The sequence below is a fragment of the Mycena indigotica genome (assembly GCF_014461135.1).
Source record: "Mycena indigotica strain 171206Taipei chromosome Unknown Mind.scaff0003, whole genome shotgun sequence".
Lineage (NCBI taxonomy): Eukaryota > Fungi > Basidiomycota > Agaricomycetes > Agaricales > Mycenaceae > Mycena > Mycena indigotica.
This window is the reverse complement of record NW_023503002.1, coordinates 2,432,262-2,453,421: the sequence shown is the minus strand read 5'-3', so window position 1 is coordinate 2,453,421 and position 21,160 is coordinate 2,432,262. Positions and strand designations below refer to the sequence as shown.

Sequence of the window (21,160 nt, the reverse complement as noted above, 5' to 3'; positions counted from 1 at the left end):
GGTAGAGAAACTTTATGTAGTATGTACAGAACGGCTAAGCCTAAGAACTATGCCATCTCAACGGTAACCTTTGCCGCGAAGTGCAAGGTCCATGTGGACAGTAGTCTACGTGCATTGACTTGTTCTCCTGTCAATCTGGAGAGAGAAAAAAAAGAGTCAGACTTATCAAGGCAGAAATCAAACACTTACCCTGGCGTGCCATACGTCAATGGTGCAAAGAAGACCAGGACTACAAACATTGCAAGCGTAAAGCAAACAAAGATTACTGGTGCTTTTATGCCCAAGTCTGCGTATTGTGATGGACGGCCTCGAGTTGTAGGCCCCCAGACCGATATTGGGTAGTTGATGGAATCGGACAGAATGAAGCTCAGGACAGCACCAGCAATCATGGAGGAAGCAATATGCGACGGCAGATAATGGTGGATGAAGAGTTGTCGGCTCATGAGGAAAAAGGGCAGATAATGGACACCCCAAACGATCATGAAGAATCCAGCCGAGTTCCAAAGTCGGTTGCGCACAGCTACAAAGTATCAGAACCGTATTACTAAGCAGATTACGAATGACATACGGTCAGGAATGGGATCAAGCCCCCGACGACGAGCCAAAAGGTCAGCACCCAAGATACCGACATAGATGGACAGCGCAACCACACACGTCCACCAGCCAACAACATTACCGATGAGATAGATCTGGCGCTGTGAGTCATTTTCGGTCCAGAAACTGATTCCGCTGAGGAGGAAAGGCCAATTGATTGGGCTGCTTGCATATGGGTGCGACGCGGTTAATCCAGCATTATGCTGTAACATCAAGAGCTGCAATTCTCCGAACTTCTTGAAAAAGTTCATATGCTTGGGCTTCTGAGCCTCAACCTTGGCGGTACGGTTTTTGAAGTCGGGTTCAACTAACGCGAGTCAGAAGGGTATGCAATGAAAGAATAGCACTCGTACTTCCATCGAGGATCTCTTCAACATACCAGGTCGCGCTCTTCTCTGTTGCTCCTTTGTTACCATTGATCTCTTGTTGCTTGAAAGCCCAGTCGGGGAGCTGTTTGGAGTGCGTCCACAAAGACACTTTAGTTGGACCATGGACAAGTCGGAAATATCCTGATTTGCTTTTGACGACATCCGAATCGCGACCGTCGATGAGATGAATGTGGAAAAGCGTGTCGTTGTGACGCGAATGATCGTCCTTTGGCCAAGTAGTGAATTCCTGGTTGGTTGGCATAAGCGGAGAAGCAACGTCATGGGTAAGCAGGTGGGATTCGGTATTGAGGTGCAAAAGTTGGATGAGATCTCCGTTGCGCACATATCGACCACGGCCACTCTCCGGCAAAGCTTTAGTTGGAATGATTTGCCAATGATTGTTCGTGTCGTTGTGTCCGTAGCCAGTAACTTGTTGCCCTTGACTGCTAATTCGTCCGTCTTCGTATTTTAATGGGTACCGTTCAACGTGTGAGTGCAGGAACACTTTAGTGTCCTTGTGTTTGAGAGTGACAGTATCATAGTATTTGATCTCTTGCGCAAGTTCAGTCGATGGGCCATTCAAGTGAGTCAAAACGCACCTTGACTATTTAGCAGCATTTCATTTCCCGTAAGGGTTTCCTGGAAGGCAGGGGACATGAAAGTGTCACCCGGTCCAGACTTGATGAGAACGGCGAAGTGGATATAGAAGAAAGACAGGTAGATGACGAAAGGCAACAGGATAAGACCTATAGCGCGGGCAGTGAAGTGTCGCCAGAAATATTCCTACGCTATTTTTAGTTCAAGCTGGGAAATAGCCAAGATGCTACTCACCATTGTCTGGCCTTCCTTCCTGTGGTCTAGAAGATCCCACAGGTCGACGAGGACTGCGACACCGATAGTGACAACAGTGAGAATGCCGTTAACTTTGGAACCCCACGCGCAGGCCATAAAAACGCCGGTGAGACAGAGCCACGTCCACCACTCGGTCGAAAATGCCCAGTAGCGTAGTTTCTTGAAACGGACGTAGGAATAGATAGTGAGAGTCAAGAAGAAAATGAGCGTGGCGTCGAGGAGAATAAGGCGTGACTGGGCGATGTGTGCATTGTCTACATATGACATATGAGCCACAGAATATTGACAAAACAAGTGACAACGCACCGAAACAGACCAAGGCGGCAGAGAAGGCGGCAATAACGGTGGAATACCCAGCCTCCTTCATGATGGCATAAATAACGGGGATGGTCAAGCTACCCAAAGCGGCAGGCAATGCGCGCATTCCAACATATGGCACATGGTTCTCCGAGTAGCTGTCGCCAATATTCTCGAACATGAACTTGCCATCGAACCCGACAAACCAGCCAGCGAGGCCAAAGAGAAGTTTTGCGAATGGGGGATGGACATCGAAGTAGTACTCCCTTGAGATGTAGTACGCGGCAAACTTGCCAAAGTGAACCTCATCGAAACTGGGACGCGTTATGAGGGCGACACGTGCCGAAAGAAAGCCAACACGTACACGACTTGGTCGGGATGGTTTATCTTATAGAAACGGAGGGCGAAGGCGAGGGTTGTGAGGGCTGAGACGACTAAGACGCTGCCCTTTTTAGTCTCTAGCAGCTTCTCAACGGGGTGGCGGGAGTGCTGGTTGGAATGAGTACAATGGTGTTTGGACAAGGTGAGAAACGCATACAGGATTTTGGAAGACCTCGGCAACATGGTCGTCTTGATGTAGCCGGTCGTATTCCACATTGGACACCGGAGCAGGGGGATTGCGCTGGCGAAGCCGTGGCTGCCTACCCGCCATCGACGTGTTGGCTGGCAGAAATATAAAGTAACGCTATCTGTCACGCGCCGGTTTCCAACAGTTCCCAACCCAATCCAACCTTCCATGGGCGTCAGACCAGCTTTGAATCCGCCCAGGCTCGTGTTGGCTCGACGATGCAAATAATTCAAAATAAAATAAAATAAAATAAAAATAAAAACATATAACTTCGATTTCTCGTCCAAGCCCCTAAACCAGGTCAATCTCAAATTTGGCCCTGGGGGTCCTGTCCTATGACCAGTTGCCAAATCTCTGCAAGTACCTCAGCAACTTGCGACAGCCCAGTGCAACATCATTGTTCATCAGTATCATTGTCTCGAAAGTATCAGCCGCAAGACAGTCTAATAATTGCTGTTTCTCGGTGGGCATTGAGCGCTTGAGCGCTCACTGTGCCCAGAATGTGGAAATGGTGAAATCGGGCTCGGATGAGGGTTTTCTGATGCTGCAGGGTCGAAAGCTTCTGTTTAGACTTTGGGATTTTGTGCAAGAAAAAAAAAAGAAGAATGATCGAAGATGTGATTTGCATATGCATTGACTCGCGTAGCCAGAGGCGTAGACAGTGGTCGTCGAGGACGACTGAAAGAGAGTTCACGTGTAATAGTCAATGGCCGAAGTGGGCTCGATTCCGATTCTGATATTATCCATCTTTTTTTCACTCCTTCCACCACCGGTCTGATGAGTTGGGCATCGAGGGGCCCCTCAAATCACTCTCACCAAGTGCCACCATCTACTCCTTCCTTTACATCTCCTCGTCCGGCTCCAAAGCCCCAATCATCCGGCTTTTCCCTCTCATCGGTCTTTAGCAGTAGGCATAGGGCGTCATCTCTACGCTCTGTTTACTCGACATCCACAACCACCAGCTCTAATTCCTCTCACCCATACAACTCACTCAATATGCATGCTGCCGCACCTCTTCCCGTGGTATCCAGCCGCCATGGTTGCTCTCCCACTCTATGTTTCAAACCAATTCTCACCATTCTGCAGACGAGGAGCCCACTTGTCCCATATGCCTCGAGTCCCTCCAACTTCGGATTGCCGGAGAGAAACCTCATATCGTTCCTGAATGTGGTCATGCTCTTCATGAAGCTTGCTTCACTGCTGTATACGGCCCCCCTCCCAACCAGCGCTCGACTGTCCCCCCGCAAATCAAATTTAGGCGTATGCGGTGTTTGTCGTCGACCAATGAAAGTTGGCGACGGCGATTCAGGCAAATCCAACAGTGCGCTCATATTTCAAATAGCCAAAAGACTGCTAATCTTGCTTCAGAACTGGCTGCACTGACTGGCATGGGTCCACGAGACAACAGCTCTCTGTACCCTGGTCGGGACACTCCTACCAACCGAAAGGGCCGCCAACCAGTCAATACACCTTACGACCCCAACGAGGATGACCCTCTTGATTATGCGACGAGCATCAAATCACATCCAACCCACGATCACCAGCAGTACATCGTCGCGCCCTCCATTCAAGTCCGACCAGAATTCTCTTCCATTACTCGGTCAAGCGACAACAGTCAACCGCTAACATGCATTGTCGTTATTGAACTGCCTGGCAAGCGAATCACATCTGGGCCTGTCCCGGGTCCTGTCATGTCCGACATTCGCACACAATCTCGTTCAGGTCATTCAAGTCCTCGACCTGACTCTACTCGCCGCCACGAACTGTCTGATCATAGAGACGACCATTCTCCCCCCCAGTACCCTTCTTCCCATGGCCATGAACCAGAGGAGGACTCTCCGTTCAATGCTATTACCGAAGACCTTCGCAACCGTATCATCGACTGGAAAGGTCATCCCATGTCAGATCTCGGTGCCCTTCAAATGTACGACCTTCTCGGCGTCCGTCGCGATGCCATAGTGCGGGAATTCTATGTCTATCTATTCAGGGAGGCATTGATATGCGTTGCCGAGGAGCGTAAACGATCACTGGGTCGGTTGCTATCCAATGCTTCCGGCATCAGTGAAGCCCAATCGAGTTCAACCACAGGTGCTCCGCGAGGTGTTTTACGTCTTCGTGGGCGCATTTATGTGCGCCACATCAAACATGTGACTGCAAGCTCTTCCGCAGGCGAAATGAGCCTCACAATCGACATGGAAGATGAACTCGCCAGCTTTATTCTCATCTTCAAGGAACGCGCATCGCTTGAAGCATGGAAAAACAAGATTCAAAGTCTTGTCAACTCATTCCAAGCTCTGAATCCCCAGCCTCAGTCCGAACCCGAAAGGCCGTTGGACATAGAAGAATTTGGTGGGAGCTCCAAGGCCATGCGTATGCTTTCAGGAGGAAGTGCTACGACTTCAAGCACTGGCGACAGCAGTCTCCTCAATGGCTCTGCCAGGAGTACTATGAGTAGTTCAACCAGCCATGGTAGTATGCCTCCGCCGCGCAACAACTATTCAAACAAGCTCACCCCGCTGGGTGAAGATGATGAGCTGAGCACTTACGACAGCCCTACCGGCCTCGTCACACCATACACCTCTGCTGGACCCAGTAACAACCTAACCCCTTTGCCTCATCCGTCTCTCGACCTCATCCTTGTTATCTCGCTGCCAGCGCCTGGATCAGCACCGTCAACAGCTTCACTGAAAGTCCGTGTCATCAAGGCGACACTCGACTTCATTCTGGCGTCAATGTCTCCAAAGGACCGCCTTAGTCTCGTTACATTCGAGGTTGGTCCCGCTGGTCGGGTGCGACGAACGCCCTTCCTCGCTCTTGGTAAAGCACAAAGTCGTCGAAGGTTAGAAAAGTTCATCGACGAGACTGGTGTGCGTTTGGAGGACTCTATGGACGAGTTTTTGGTGAGGGGAAGCAAAGATGAGAAGACAGATGTTGTCACAGCAGTCAATCACGGTACGATGGTGTCTTTACTTGGTAGACCATCGCTAACCTCTAGTTATCAAGGTCTTGACATTGTCCTGCAACGCAAAGCCAAGAATCCGGTTTCGGGTATGATTCTTGTGTCAGATGCCTCCGACAGCACTCGTCGAGCGCAAATGGATCTGGTTCTGGCAAGAGCTGAGGCCTCCAATGTTCCCATTCACTCCTTCGGATATGGTCGCTCCCACGATCCTGCCTCACTCTGGCTGATGTCGAATCACACCAGCGGAACTTATACATTCGTCAAAGATTGGTATGACCTCCGAGATTGCGTCGCGGGTTGTGTTGGTGGTATGATGTCCATTGGATTGATGGGCATGAAACTACACATGAAGGTTGTCGATGGCTTGCGTTTCCGGATTCGCAAAGTCAGTGGTGGACCTAGCTCAATCTTGGCAAGCGATGGCCAGAATGTTGACGTTGATGTTGGCGAATTGCGTTATGGTGAGCGCAAGGAGATGTTGATCGAACTCGAGCTTGACAACTCGGATATGCAAGCCAAGATGGCTGCAATGCGGGGTGGTGGTAATGGGCGTCACAACCGCATGCTGAATGCGACAGACCAGTTTGTCGCCAGTATGGGGTTGGATGCACTTGCCATCGACGATGGAGTCGACTTTGCGGATGGTATGATGGACCGTATGATTGACGAAGTGCCCGTCGTTGAGGTTGACGGTACTTTCTTCGACCCTGCCGCTGGAAAGCATGTCAGCCGTCTTGCTCATCCAGTACTCCTCACAGTCACTCTTCTCCCAGCACAACCAGGCGTTTCTCGGCAACCAGCGGCCGTCTCTGATCCCGTCATTGTTCGCAGACGAATGGAACTGCTAGCCAGCGACATGATCACCCGAGCGTTAGTGTTAGTGAGCAGGCGGAACTTCCCTCAAGCCCAGAAGATTCTTGGTGAAACCAAGCGTATTCTGCATACTGTCCTGCAAACCATCAGTCGCTCTTTACCCCCTCCAAATCCAAACTATAATGGCTCTAGTGGGACAACAAGAAATCGTCGAGAGTTGCTCACCCTGGCTGCCGTTCGGACGATGCAAGCGATGTTACAAGACTTGGCAGTCTTAACTGAAGCGTTGGACGAAAACGTTGAACTGTTTGCGCATGATCAAAGGAATTTCGGCGCCCAACAGGTATGTGTCGTGTCGTTGCTCAAGTCGAATGAAGCTTATTGTTTGTTAGGCCATGATACTTCGAGACCAGAAGAGTTGGACTGGTCGCAGCGCCACAGAGCGACTGTTTTGGACAACAGACAATTCGATAGAACTCGTTTCACGGAGTGCTGACTGGGTTGCACGCGACTGAGGTTTTGACTGAAAACTGGGAGGCTTCGTGGTTTCTCCCCCCTTATATATGTTGTAAATATATCGTCTCTCCTTTAGGACAGGTTGTAATGCTTAGTGTTCTACTTAGTGCTCTCACTCATTCACCTCTTTTCCGATTTTGATGGTGGTCGATGATAACATTTTTGCTTCGTTCAAGTTCCGATGATCTGTTTGAGCTTGCGTGACAACCCTACCTTCCACCATGCACCAACAAATTATCGACAACGCTTTGGGAGCTGTCGGCAACACTCCCTTAGTACGCTTAGACAAGATAGCCGCTCAGCTTGGCCTGAAATGCAATCTGCTCGCCAAGCTCGAGTGCCTCAACGTCGGGGGGAGTATCAAGGACAGAATAGCCAAAGCCATGATCGAGGCGGCAGAAAGAGAGGGCAAGTTGAATAAAGACAGTGTAATTATCGAGCCAACGTCGGGTAATACCGGTGTGTTCTCAGCTTTCTCGCTTAGATTCTGGCTCATGCTGCCTAGGGATTGGGATCGCCATGGCTAGCGCAATAAAAGTGAAAATAGTCTTCTTCTACATGAAACAGTTGCTGAATACTACAGCCAAGGGGTACCGATGTATTATAACCTTACCCGACAAAATGTCAGTGGAGAAAGAAGCTGCGTCAGTTATCATCCTACACTCTTTTCCAAGGCTCACGCATGTCTCCAGACTCCGAGCGCTGGGCGCTGAGGTTGTCCGTACACCAACAAGTGCAGCCTGGGATAGCCCTGAGAGTCACATAGGTAGACTCTCCAACAACAATTTACCATCTCGTGGCTGAATTCCTTCACGACTTGCAGGCATCGCTAAGAAGTTGGAGAAAGCCATTCCCGGCGGCATTATTCTGGACCAATATCGCAACAAGAACAACCCGCTTATCCATGAGCTGTCTACTGGGCCAGAAATAATCGAGGCGATCGTTTCGACTCCCTCAACTCCGGAACGACCTTCATCTGGTAAAGTTGACGTGGTTATCTGTGGCGCTGGGACTGGTGGAACTATAACTGGTATCTCACGTGCAGTCAAGAAGACTCACAACAAGGATTGCATCGTGGTTGGTGTTGACCCGGTTCGTATGTCCTGCCCAAATTAACAGTTTTAACTGACAGCTTCTTAGAAAGGAAGTATCCTTGCGGTACCTGAAGCACTGAACGAGGAGGATAATGGAAAAGCCTACATTGTTGAAGGAATTGGCTACGACTTCATTCCTGACGTCCTCGTTCGGGATGAAGTGGACTCGTGGGTCAAGACCGGGGACGACGAATCATTTGCTGCCGTCAGAAGTTTAATGAGGAATGAGGGTCTCCTTGTGGGGGGGAGCAGTGGCAGTGCCCTTTGCGGTGCGGAGAAGTGGTTTGCGACATCGATTGGTCAGAAAGTTGGGCAAACAGAAGGCATGAATGTCGTTCTCCTGCTTGCCGACGGAATCCGCAACTATATGAGCAAGCCATGGTTCCTGGATATGGCTTTGCATGCAGAGCCCTCCGACCTTTCCAAAAGCATCGCAGACGTTTTGAAGCCATAGTAGAGATTTTTGTGCCTCTCATAGAATTGCGTGGATGTGACATGTGACCGTTACTCAACGCGTTCCTTTGCTTTCTCTTTGCGTCGACCAGTGCTTTTGTGGGTAAGTAGAACAAACTTAGTTCTGACGCTTGTACTGAGTGGGCTAGGCTAGTGCCACTTGACGCAACCGCCCGAATGAGAGGCGTATTGCTATGGTCACTTTTCAAGAGGCCTGTGGTCTGTTGAAGTCGACGAAGATTACGGAACGCGGGAGTGCAATCCTCGCTCTCAGCTCGTACTTCAGCTCCGAACGCGATTTCCATTCGGTCAACTGGGCGGATGTTTTTGATAGGCTGAAACTCTGCATTGGAACGGAGAAAACAACATATGTGAATTCACAAACAAATGCCAAATCCAACGCAGCAAGGAACCGTCTCATCAATGTCGCACAACTTATTCGTCAGGCTACTACGGCCTTTGTCAGCGTCCCTTTCAAGAACAAGCACTACCAAGTCTCCAAAGACTTGCTGGCGCACTTCAGCAGCTTCTTGACGTCCAAGAACAGACTCCTGGAACCCATCGCGCTTGAGTACATTAAATCCATGCGATGCGTTCTTGAATGGAATCCTATAATGGACCGTATCGAAGAAGATCTTTGGCTGCAACTCGTTCAGTTTGCATTCAACGTTATCATGGACGACCCCCTACGGCATGAATTTGATCAAAATGAAGCTGCTGAAGTTGTCAGCCCACCATCAATGGATCCGGACTCTGATGAAAGCGATGAACCTGCTGCATCTCCGAGAAAGAGACGGAAGCGACCCCATCCCTCGCAACCAGACCCCAAACGTCGAGAGTTATTAGTGCCGAGTCCCGAGCAGACCGAACTCATGCCTTGTCTCTGCATACTCATGGGCTCTGCTAGCGCGCCAATCCTTCTCTCAAGCCACTCTTATCTTCCTAGTGCAATTCTTTCTCGACTTCAACGTTTTGTCGGGATGTACTCCCCAGACGCATCTTTTATCCAGGACTATTTGCGTTTAGTTCTCCATACCCTGTCGCATCTCTCGATGAATCATCCCACCCTCGTCTCGCGCTTCGCGTCCAATAGCTGGCAGTCTCTAGTCGGACTGTGGGGCAGCAAGAACAAAAGCTTAAAGGAGTGCCTCGTAGCCGTGCTTTACATTCTGTTCCCTTATCTTAAAGCCAGTAATGACAACAAAGGACCAGAACAGATTTCATCATTAAACAAGGTTCTGGAGGGTGACGGTGGGGCGGGTGGTCTCTCTTTCGACTCCATGCGACTGGAAGTTCGACTTGAAGACAATAAACCACAAGCGTTTGTCTCGCAAACGTTTCGAGCCGGAAATAACATTGTCGAAAGCCAGGCGCTGACTTGGGCCATTCTCGAACTCCAGGCTGACTGCATGGAACAGGTAAATAAGCCTTGCAGCGTGTGAAGCTTCGCTAAACCTTCATAGTTGCATCAGCACTCTGAAAGCATATTCTCTTCCTCTACAAAGGGTCCCATTCTTTCGCTCATTACATCCCTGGACTCTGCGACCAATCCTACTCTTCGCATATATCGCTTACAGACACTCCTCTTTCTTGTTGATCGACATTGGACGACTCTTCACGATGACCTCCAAATGAAGGTCTTCACTTCCCTGAAGAAACACATCACTTCCACGGACCTAGTCGTTCAACCATGGGCATTGATGTGTGTGGCTGCAATAGCCCATGCTGACGCTCACCAGGGTAATCTTCCGCCAACTCGCGATTGGGATGTGATCTGGGCACACGCTCTCAGACGCGTCAATTCTCCCAATGTAGCTCGTGCTGCTTGTCACGCCGCGCATATGATGTTGCTCTGCTCTCAGTCTCCTTTACCGACGGAGAGGATCGCACTTACTCCTCAGAATGTCTTAATGGAAATCGAAACTCTTGCCAAGGATCTTGATGTTCAAGGGCCACCTTTTCCTTGCGACTCAGTCTGTGCATTTCTCTCTCAAGTACTGAGGATCGCAAGCCAAGACGTTCGCCTACATCGGAAGCAGTTTGAGGAGAAGGTATTATCATGGCTTCTTGACTGCTGGTCTCCTCACCGAACGGAACACATCGGCGCGTATGCGATGACCGACATCATATTATTGCTCCATGCCATTTGCGGTATTAGCCGAAGCAGCGATCTCTTTTCCTCCGTCATCTTGCCGGAATGTCTGATCGTTCAGACACTGGTCGAGGAAGAGCAAACACGCATCATTAGAGAGTTCGTTGTCGATGCCAAACTACCGAGACTTTCGCAGGCCAGCAAGCCATCTTCTCTCACTGGACATCTGGCAGCTACGGCGAGCGATGGGAAGCGAATTAATGAAGAGCCTATGGAGGAAACTCCTCGCGAGCGCCGAGTATCGGCTTTTTTCCACCGATGGCTGGAAACCGTTGGCTCTGAGCTGCCAACTGTCGATAAATCACTGCCGCTCCTTACAGTCGCCAAGTCTCGTACTTCGCTCGACTGGGCCATAATCGCGCTATCGTTCCAGGCCATAATGTCTCGTAACGGCACCCGCCCAAATAGACGCGTCATACAAGCAGCTTGCAAGGTGGTTCAAGTCATCGTTCTGTGGCTTCGTGATCCTCGTTGGAAGGAGCCTGAAATTCTCAGCATCCTCCTTGCACTCGAGCCTTTGACTGCAACTGGGTATATATCAGACGAAACAGCTTTTCGCGTCGCATTTTCGCCACCCGATATCGGGTCTGGTATCAAAACAAAGGCCCTCTCTGCCGCGACCGATCAAAGAGAGGATTCAACATCACAAACAATCGAGCTTCAAGAGTTGATTTGCCAAAGTACTGATGTTTGTCCTTTTCGCCTATATCCTTCATCGCTAGCTCACGTGCGACATAGGTCCAAGATTGTTTCAAGGGTGTTGTAAAAGTCCTGCGCGATATTCTCCGACGAGTGACGGATCAACACGAATCCCGCCAAACACGTGATGCTGACTTTGACTATATCACCGTTCCAGCAGGAAGTGGGCGTTTAATCGGAACTGTTGATGTTGGCCGCATTGCTCATGCGTGCATCTCGTTTTTATCCATCTTCCCGCTTCGCTCGTCAGCCCATGCCACCCTTGATCCAGAATTGACGTTGTTGGTTTTTGAATGCATCAACCCACAGTCACTACTCGAAAGATCGCCCCAAATCAGGTCAAGGTTGTTTTCAGTCTTCGAAGTTTTTCTTTATCACGTCAAAGAAAATCATATCGCCTTCAGCAATGTCGACTACAGCAATTTCGTCCAAGTATGCGTTTTCTATTGTTAACCACAAGTCTGATCAACTATTTCCAGCGACTGGCAGATACGATTAGAATTCCGTACTACAGTCGAAGCAGTCTTGCTCATCTACTCACTATCCGCTTTCTCGCATCAAATCTCTCGCGCTGGGTTCATTTCGACGGTGAACTAGCGTTGTACACTCGAACACTTTGCGCTTGGCTTTCTGAAATGCTTCATGGGCAATCCAGAACGCGTTTACGATCTTGGAAAGCTCGTGATGCACTCGCGAGGTTATACGATGGTTATTTGGAGCTCGATCCTCATGCTGTCACGTGGTACAATGCTACCGACGACGACGAGATGAACAGCCGAGGACTACCAACCTTATTACTCCCTATCATGAACAACGATGACGATGTTCGGGTTCGATTTCGCGCTGCTGCGCTTGCCCCCAATCTTCTTACCATTCGACGAACACAAGGTCTCAACGTGGTACAGAATGTCTATAAACCCATCTTCGACTCACTTCCACAAGAGCTAACGCAGTGAGTAGTCATATTTTTTCCCTCCCTGCATTCACAAGTCCCAACAGTAGGCAACACATGCTGACCCGGATCCTTTCTCTCGGCAACATCATGATTGTGTGCTCGGCCGTTCGACATGGAGCGTATTGGTCCATACTAGAAGGTGCATTCTGTGATGCCAAGTTTGAGTCTCATACGCGGGCTATCCTCCTGGCCGTGGCTGAGAGGCTTCATCTTCAAACATCTGCCTCTTTATTCCAGGCATACTCATCTCAGCTCGCCTTCACCCTACGGTTCAACGGCTATAACTTGCTTAACCTTCGTCCTGATGTCCTCGGGTATCGTGATCGTCGTGAATGCGCAGCAGCCAATTTTAAGGCATTCACCCCTGCAAACCTTGTCGCCGACATCGCAACAAGAGACGAGTCATCCTTCTCCAAGCTCTGTACAACCCTCCACAAGTCCCCTGCTGATGGCATCAACGAATGTTTTGCCGATATAGTAGCTTACGACCTGCTCCAGAACACAATTCGTCGCACCCCTCTGACCCATGAAGAGTTCAAGCAGAATCTTGCTTCAATATTAACGAGGCACACGTGGGACGGTGATCTTGACACCATGCTCAGTAACAACGTCGACGGTGTCTCCTTCTGGATCGTTCGCTCTCTCGGAGATCAGGACTTCAGTGCCCAGGGTCCAATTGCTGAGGCTCTCCTCCAGGCGGATCAGACCGGTGTGGCTGTTCACACGTTCCGAGAATTGATTCGCTATCGACGTAATGATGGATTTGATGCCCATCCACCAAATAATCCTGCACGTCCGACTGCTGAGATTTTACATGCTCTTCATTGGCTCAGCGAACTAATACCCGGTGCTCCGGCGGCGGCGACAGCGTATCACGTAACCCACGAACTTTTCGCGGAAATCCACCGAACTGTCCTCGTCAACGAGCAGCTAAGGCTCCTCAACGCCCTTTCGCTCTGGATTTCAATTCGGCCAGAATTTTCTCAAGATTCTGCTCTTCTTCAAGTTCTTCTTCGTGGTGCAACCTCTTTAATCGTCCAGTTTGAGCTTGCTAGAGCAGCACAATCAATCCTGGAATGGGTTTTTAACTGCTTACCAAATCTGCAAGTAGATGACCCACGTCTCGCGGATGTGCTCATTCGGATCGCGTGCTCCGCGGATAATTATGGGGAACAAGTTTTGCCGCTTTCGAAAGTCCTTGGGCAAGACCTTCGGATTTGGATTGATGATCAGGTCCACCTTCTTTCGCAAACTCACCTCCATGATTCCATTGTTCGGGCTCTTTCTGCATGGCCTCATACCCCCTCACCCCAGCTAGCGACATTGATCAGTGCCGCTACTTCAACAAATTTGTCGAACCTGCTCAATGACTCGTCTATGGTCTCGAACAAATTTCGGTTGGTTCGCCAGCTGCGCGATATTGCGGCATCAGGGGATGGTGATCAAGTTCAATTTTCGGAGACCGACTTCTGGAGACTGCGGGAATGCATTCCGCCAACCAATCAGCTTGAAAGAGAGGACGTCGATGCATTTGCTGGATTGCTAGAAGTCCATCAAGGTATGATTACTAGTTTCGTCACAGAGCAAGCTTCTATGCGAGGTGAAGTGTTGTTAACCATTCCCCCCCCCGTAAACTGAGCAATAACTTTAACAGGAAGGCATCGTCGTCATATTGGTACCAGCTCGTTGCCACGTGAATGGATTCTCCAGAATCTCCTTGTGATGCTCGAAGCAAGCGATCCGGCTCAGGTTCATATGGCCTACAACACTTTGCGCCTCATCTTGTCGGTAACCTTGCCTAGCACATGGAAAACACTCCCTTCAGAGTATATTCACGAAGTTGGCCATCTGCAAACATATAAGCGCCTTGCTATTAGCCGACCATTACGTTCTCTGGAAGACTTGACTGGGAACGATGACTTGACTGCTGCGGACAACTTCCCTCGGTGGATTAGTGCTGTTGCAATTCTTCTCAGTGACATACTTTCCCTCTCTGATCCATTCTATGCTCAACTCTCCGTCATTCTGGAGTCTGATGCTGGGTTCACGGAAAATGCATTACCTGTTTTGGTGCGGTCCATTCTTCACAGCGAACGAGAAGCAGAAATCGGGCAACCAATTTCGGGACTGCCTTATAGGCGGCAGCTGTCCTCGTTCTTCACCACTGTGTTGGAATCGGAAGGCGCTAGTATCGCTTGCATTCAATCGATTGTTGATATCGTGTTACATCTGCGCACCTTTGATCCACCCAACCCCCAGATCAACACAGTAAAAGTTGACTATCTCGCCTACAACAAGTGGCTGGACATCGACTACACTCTCTTAGCGGGGAAGGCTCTGCTTTGTGGCGCGTACACTACCTCCCTACTCTTCTTGGAGCTCGCGAAAGATAAATTGATCAAGGCCGATGCAAATGCCAAATCCGAAACGGACGATGCCCGCCATGCGGACATTCTTTACGACATTTACGCTCACATCGACGAACCAGACGGATTCTACAGTATCAAGACTCGCGACACCAACAAATTTGTCATCAAACGACTACATCACGAGAAGCAATGGACCAAAGCATTCCAATTCCATAGCGCTGCGCTAGAATCGTCAACCACAAACGCCCAAGAAGCAAATGGCTTACTCCAAGCCTTTCATTCCTTCGGATTCCACCATCTCGCAATGGATACACTTCAGAAGTCCTCCCTCACTGGTGGCGCACCGGTCAAATCTGACATGTCGTACCAACTTGGTTGGCGAACCGAAACATGGGATCTTCCGGAGCATACCAGTGATGGACCGGGCGTTTCGCTTTATAACTCTCTCCGTGCTGTGAATCGTGCTCGCAGTCCAGCAGCAATTCAAGCTGTACTTCATCGGTCAATTTTCAGCGAAATTGACCGACTTCGTGGCTTGGGCTCGGAAAACTTGACTGAAATTCGGGACACAGCTCAAAACCTGATGTGTCTCAACCAAGTCACCGAATGGTTTAAGAGTGAAAATCAAGCACGTCTCGGCCATCGTCGGCCAGACACGGCTGCTTGGAGTGCGTTCATTGGGTTGAGGAAAGGATTCGAGTAAGGGGATCTTGTTTCCGGTGATCGGTTATCCATGATTCTACAGGTTTTCTGATTTTGAGACCATCATGGCCACCCGAATGGCCCTGATTCGCTCTGTGAGACAAAAAGAGGACCGCCAGCAAATCGGAGATATGTTGTCGCCACTGTCACGTGCCCTGATCGACGTCGAAAAGCAGTGTCTGGTGGGCCTCTCCCGAGCAGCGCGGAATGCCCGACAGCCTCAAATTGCGCTTAATTCCATCATCAGAGCCCAATCACTTGAGAGAGGAACACCTTCTCTCGAAGTCTCCGTCGAATTCGCCAACGTTCTACGATTACAGAAGGAAGAAAAACTTGCCATTGACTTTTTGCAGAACCTAGACATCACGGGGTTGCACAAACCGGACCAGGCCATAATTTTAGCTAGCTTGGTAGGTTTTTTTTAGGGATCTCCATTGCTTTTTTTGGCTGAACAGACCTCAGGGGACCTGGATGGCTGAGGCGCGTCTCGGGAGTCCTGCGGACATCAGAGTCCGCTACTTTGAAAAGGCGACTGCCTTTATCAAGGAATTGCACAGAAACTCTGCCCACCCCCTCTCTCCTTCCCATGCAGGTGTCTATCGTCAGTTTGCCACCTTTGCGGAGCAACAATATCGCCTGTTGGATGGCTCGACAGACGTCCTTAGGCTTCTCGTTTACACTGAACGAAAGACATTGGAATTAGACCGACGCAAAACTCAAGGCGAATCCGACAGTTCCAAGGGCGTCAAAGATGCCAAGCTGTTATTGGCAAAGGACACAGAATCATACAACAAATATACCGAAGCCCGTAAAACTTTCCTAAACCAGGCTATCGACATGCATTCTCGGGCGCTGGCTACCTCGTCTGAGCATGATGGCGATGGCCCAATTCGTCTCTGTTCACTATGGTTCGAAAACTTCGAAGCAAATAGTAACGACTTCCAGAAGAGAGTTGCGCGAGCGCTTGAACGAACACCTTCTTCGAAACTTGTCTTCCTAGCTGTGGGTCCAGTTACGTTGAAGCAATTTCCTCCCCAAACTTATAGTTAATTCAGCATCAACTGACGGCGCGCCTCGCGAAATCGTCAGGCCTCAATCAGGACACCTTACAGAATGTGGTGATGCGGATGTGCGTCGAACATCCGTTCCACAGTTTGTATCAGGTTTTCAGTCTACTCCCCACTGAACAACAAGAATATATTATTCCTACGGGTCGCCGTTCTTCCAACCGACCTACCCAACCATCAACGCCACCAACACCACTCTCGGATTCTGCCATGTCTCGTGCCTTAGCTGCCTCAAGTATTTTCCAGCGACTGCGCGCTGATGGTCGGTGTAGCGAGCGTCTCAAACAAGTCGAACAACTCGCCATAGCTTGTTTACAGTGGGCTCGGTACGAAATCAAAAACAAACCCGACATCCTCAGTGCTCGCATCAAGCAAATCCCATCAGAGGTAGTTCTTCGCAAAATCAGCAACCTGGAGGTTCCAGTCATCACCCATTCCACACCGTTGGATCCAACGCTCAGATACGATCAATGTGTCTTCATTGATAAATACGAGCAAACCTTTGACACTGCTGGCGGAATCAACTTGCCAAAGATAACGAAATGTGTGGGGAGCGATGGTGCTCGCTATAAGCAACTGGTGAGTCTTTTCTGACACGATCAGGGTCACGGAGTTGTTAAAATGCTTCACCAGTTCAAAGGGGAAGGAAATGACGATTTGCGACAAGATGCTGTCATGGAACAGGTCTTTTCGCTCTGCAACACGGTCCTGGCCAACGATCGGGAAGCGAGTCGACGTTCTCTGAATGTCAGGGGCTACAAAATCATTCCGCTTGGTTCTCGAGCCGGCGTCATTGAGTTTGTCGACAACACGACACCATTGAGTGGCTGGTTGTCCCGAGCACATATCAAGTGTGTCAACCCTTTTGACTATCAGTACTGACTGATTGTTTGAATCAGATACAACCCAGGAGATATGCAGCCGAACGAAACCAACACCAAGCTAAAAAAGGTCTGGGATGAACACAAGGGAAGCAAACCGCAGTTGGCGACGGAGGCGTATGAGAAAGTCTGCAGCAGATTCCGCCCTGCTTTGCGACACTGGTTCACCGAGAAGCACAAAACTCCAATGGCATGGTTTACCATGCGACTTGCCTATACTCGGAGTGTTGCGACAACGTCAATTGTAGGCCATGTGCTGGGACTTGGAGACCGGCATACGTCGAATATTTTACTGGATGCTTCAACTGGAGAGGTGGTCCATATTGACCTCGGAATCGCATTTGAGCAAGGCAAACTGTTGCATGTTCCCGAGCTCGTGCCTTTCCGACTGACCCGTGATATAATTGATGGGATGGGGTCAACGGGTACCGACGGAGTTTTTCAGCGGTGTGCAGAAGAAACTTTGCGAGTGTTACGGCACGAGTCAGCGGTCATTATGACCGTCTTGGAGGTTTTCAAGCATGACCCGCTCTATTCATGGACGGCAAGCGAACTCAAACGCAACAAAGTTCAAGAAGGGGCGTCGAAGACTAAGGAGTCAACCAAGGCGTCAACCTCTAATATAAACCTGAATATTCCGGAGAATATTGGCATTAACATGTCGAGCGGGCTTGCTGATGAGGCTGCTGACCGAGCATTGACAGGGGTTGCTCGGAAACTAGACCAATCGATGAGTGTTGAATACACAGTCAACGAGTTGATCGCAGAAGCAACGGACGTAAAACGGCTGGGAATAATGTGGTACGGTGAGTTGCGGCGATCTAGCGTATAAGTGGTTTTTTCTGACTTTTTTTTGTCCAAAGGGTGGGGAGCGGTATATTAGTCGCCTCGTTAGAATCAGATGTAGCATAGCTTGACTTGTTGCCAATTTACATGACCTCGTCAGGTCCTCGACCTTCTCGTGAAAGTATTCAAGTATATTGCCTCTTTTTTTCTACCTCCTACCATATCCAGTCTCTTACCCCGACTAGGAGTGGCAGACAACACTGCAAAGCTCGTTTGTTCCCATTCCACAACGAGCAGCGCCGCCACCTCCAACCAAGACTCATAACGCTCTCCAGAAACCACGGACAAGGAAACTCAGTCTGAACGACCCTTTCGCCAGTCGGTCCTCAATGGCAGCCCCATCATCTCCCCCTCCCCGGCCTTCCAGAGCCAATACCGCCAATCTCAACGACATCTTGGGCGAACCCCAACCTCGTCGATTGTCCACCCCAGTTGTCCCAACTGACCAGCAGTTCTACGCCGATCCACAAGAGCCACTTCCCCAAACACCCACCGACTATTCCACTCCAACCATTCGCTCTCGCAGTGGCACAGCTTCCTCCAAGGGAAAAAAGTCGGTTCTCGGATTCATCTTCAACACAACCAAGCGGCCAGAAATCAGCACGCCCTACGATCCAGTCCATCTTACCCATGTCGGCTTCAATTCCTCCACTGGCGAGTTCACTGGGCTGCCCAAGGAGTGGCAGCAACTTCTCCAAGAAAGCGGTATCTCTCGCTCGGAGCAGGAAAAGAACCCACAGGCGGTCATGGAGATTGTCAAATTCTACCAGGAGGGTCAACAGGGTGGTGCTTGGGACAAGCTTGGTGCAATGGGAGCCTATGCGCCCGCTGAAGAGGGCTTCCAGACTCCAGTTAGTATCCAACTTTATCTATGGCTGGCTCACAAGTATTATCTAGCGTTCACCGCCAGCGCCTCCAAAAAAATCGCCTTCGAGTTTCACTTCCCCCGCTCCAACTGCCTACCGACCAGCTCCAACTCCTCCAACTCCCGTTTCACCTGCACTTGATCGCTCTACGTCACAGCGAACACCCTCGAAACCACCCGCCAAGCCCGTTGAGCGGTCCAATACTATGCGTGACAGAGCACCACCGGTCGCACCACCCAAATCTGGTGTTCCTTCAAATACTACTACAACTCCCAAAGCGTCACCTGGGTCATCTACGACTGATTTGCCTCTTAGAGCTGCCCCACCACGTGCTCCTGCCCCACCAAGTGCCGCCGCTGCCTCACTCGCTAAAGCTGGCGCAACTGGCGCGACTCCCCGACGACGCGAAAAGAAACCAGCAGACAAAGACAAGGACAATGACACTGTCCGTCGCTTGCAGCAAATCTGCACAGACGCTGATCCAACTCGCCTTTATCGCAACCTCGTCAAAATTGGTCAGGGTGCATCTGGTGGGGTCTACACTGCTTACCAGGTCGGCACCAATCTGTGTGTCGCCATCAAACAGATGGACCTCGACAAGCAGCCTAAGAAGGACCTCATTATCAACGAGATTCTCGTCATGCGCTCTTCTAGACATCCTAACATCGTCAACTACATCGACTCTTTCTTGTACAAGAATGACCTCTGGGTCGTTATGGAGTATATGGAGGGCGGCTCTCTCACTGACGTTGTTACCGCCAACCTCATGACTGAAGGCCAGATCGCTGCCGTATCGCGTGAAACTGCACAGGGACTCCAGCATCTCCACCGTCATGGAGTCATCCATCGGGACATCAAGAGCGATAATGTTCTCCTCAGCATGGTTGGCGACATCAAGCTCAGTCAGTTACTCCCGTGATTCTTCGATTCAGTTTCTGACTCTGCTGTTGTAGCGGACTTTGGCTTCTGTGCGCAAATATCTGATCCAGCACATGCGAAACGTACAACCATGGTCGGAACTCCGTATTGGATGGCCCCAGAGGTGGTAACACGGAAAGAATATGGACCCAAGGTCGACATCTGGTCACTGGGAATCATGGCTATTGGTAGCGAACGCTTTCTATTTTTATTCCTTTGCTAATGATTTCATTTCAGAAATGATCGAAGGAGAGCCGCCTTACCTTAACCAGAATCCACTCAAAGCCTTGTACCTCATCGCAACCAACGGCACACCGACAATTGCCAACCCCGAAAGTTTGTCAGCAGTCTTCAGCGACTACCTCGCAAAAACTCTGGAAGTCGATGCGGAGAAGCGACCGAGCGCAACCGAGCTTCTTCAACACCCTTTCTTTGCCCTGAGCGAACCATTACGCACCCTTTCCCCTCTAATAAAGGCCGCTCGCGACATCGCTAAGCAGCCCAAGTAGTTTTCCTTTTCTCTTCTTCCCTTTCCACGACCATCTATTCTGCCCAAGTAAATAAGTCGAAGCACTGCGTTGAAATTGTAGCTATCTGTGATTGGCCGTGATCTTTCTTCCCCCATCGCCTGGCCTGTACCCTACTCCCGTTGTTGTACCACCCCCCGACGGACCAAACAGAAACAAACAAGGATACCATCTACCCTACACATTATTTAGAACGAAATCGAATTTGTGGCCTCAAATGTTCTCTAGTCTAAAGACATCGTAGGCGACTTCCTCGTAGGGGTGAACCTACAAGAAGTGAGTTTGTCAGCAAAAAGGCATGAAATTCTTTACTTTTACGAGTTCTTGGACTACGCTATGGATCTGGTCGATGACGAGCACTTCAACTCTGTCTTCTTCTACGAACTCGAGCTCTCCGACTGTCCCAATGGTGGGCTGAGCGCCTTCCGTGGGCTGAAACTGGCCTACCCTTCTTCAGTCTCGATTGTGGCTTGTCTGTTTTATAAGTACCTGTTCCGCGACTGATAAACGCAGCTTTCTTATAGTTCCCCATGGTGCCTACATGGTCTGGAAACCTCTCAAATAGGTGATCAAGCACCGCTCGCGTGTTGGCGGTGGGCACGAAGAATACGAGCTTGAAACGTGCCAAAGCCATTGCAAAGCAGAGGGTCCGCCCCGGCGA

At 50.0% G+C, this 21,160-nt stretch overlaps 5 protein-coding genes across 5 annotated transcripts; 3 read left to right on the top strand and 2 right to left on the bottom strand.

Moving 5' to 3' along the window:
* Positions 1 to 47: 47 nt before the first annotated feature.
* On the bottom strand, positions 48 to 2,793 carry MIND_00349100 (Glycosyltransferase family 39 protein; the record flags this gene model as incomplete). The annotated part of the gene is made up of 9 exons (XM_037360337.1): positions 2,650 to 2,793; positions 2,476 to 2,600; positions 2,121 to 2,425; positions 1,794 to 2,068; positions 1,562 to 1,745; positions 948 to 1,514; positions 569 to 901; positions 190 to 520; positions 48 to 135 (listed from the first exon to the last, which is right to left on the bottom strand). Exons 1-9 carry the CDS (start codon positions 2,761 to 2,763, stop codon positions 48 to 50), a joined length of 2,322 nt encoding a protein of 773 aa, XP_037223222.1. The 5' UTR covers positions 2,764 to 2,793.
* A 663-nt stretch (positions 2,794 to 3,456) lies between these two features.
* On the top strand, positions 3,457 to 6,969 carry MIND_00349000 (uncharacterized protein; the record flags this gene model as incomplete). Its single annotated transcript, XM_037360336.1, has 3 exons — positions 3,457 to 4,000; positions 4,048 to 6,797; positions 6,847 to 6,969. 3 exons carry the CDS (start codon positions 3,457 to 3,459, stop codon positions 6,967 to 6,969), a joined length of 3,417 nt encoding a protein of 1,138 aa, XP_037223221.1.
* A 222-nt stretch (positions 6,970 to 7,191) lies between these two features.
* Positions 7,192 to 8,518, top strand: MIND_00348900 (Serine/threonine-protein kinase Tel1; the record flags this gene model as incomplete). The annotated part of the gene is made up of 5 exons (XM_037360335.1): positions 7,192 to 7,429; positions 7,476 to 7,614; positions 7,663 to 7,736; positions 7,794 to 8,062; positions 8,111 to 8,518. 5 exons carry the CDS (start codon positions 7,192 to 7,194, stop codon positions 8,516 to 8,518), a joined length of 1,128 nt encoding a protein of 375 aa, XP_037223220.1.
* A 193-nt stretch (positions 8,519 to 8,711) lies between these two features.
* MIND_00348800 (Serine/threonine-protein kinase Tel1) lies at positions 8,712 to 20,481 on the top strand (the record flags this gene model as incomplete). Its single annotated transcript, XM_037360334.1, has 17 exons — positions 8,712 to 9,935; positions 9,981 to 11,357; positions 11,408 to 11,800; positions 11,848 to 12,320; positions 12,368 to 13,923; positions 13,978 to 15,391; positions 15,438 to 15,804; positions 15,857 to 16,396; positions 16,450 to 17,040; positions 17,095 to 17,312; positions 17,361 to 18,148; positions 18,206 to 18,216; positions 18,255 to 18,317; positions 18,374 to 19,039; positions 19,086 to 19,956; positions 20,008 to 20,160; positions 20,210 to 20,481. 17 exons carry the CDS (start codon positions 8,712 to 8,714, stop codon positions 20,479 to 20,481), a joined length of 10,977 nt encoding a protein of 3,658 aa, XP_037223219.1.
* A 231-nt stretch (positions 20,482 to 20,712) lies between these two features.
* On the bottom strand, positions 20,713 to 21,133 carry MIND_00348700 (uncharacterized protein; the record flags this gene model as incomplete). The annotated part of the gene is made up of 3 exons (XM_037360333.1): positions 20,713 to 20,766; positions 20,812 to 20,942; positions 20,989 to 21,133. The coding sequence occupies 3 exons, from the start codon at positions 21,131 to 21,133 to the stop codon at positions 20,713 to 20,715; spliced, it is 330 nt and encodes a 109-aa protein (XP_037223218.1).
* Between the last annotated feature and the right edge of the window lie 27 nt (positions 21,134 to 21,160).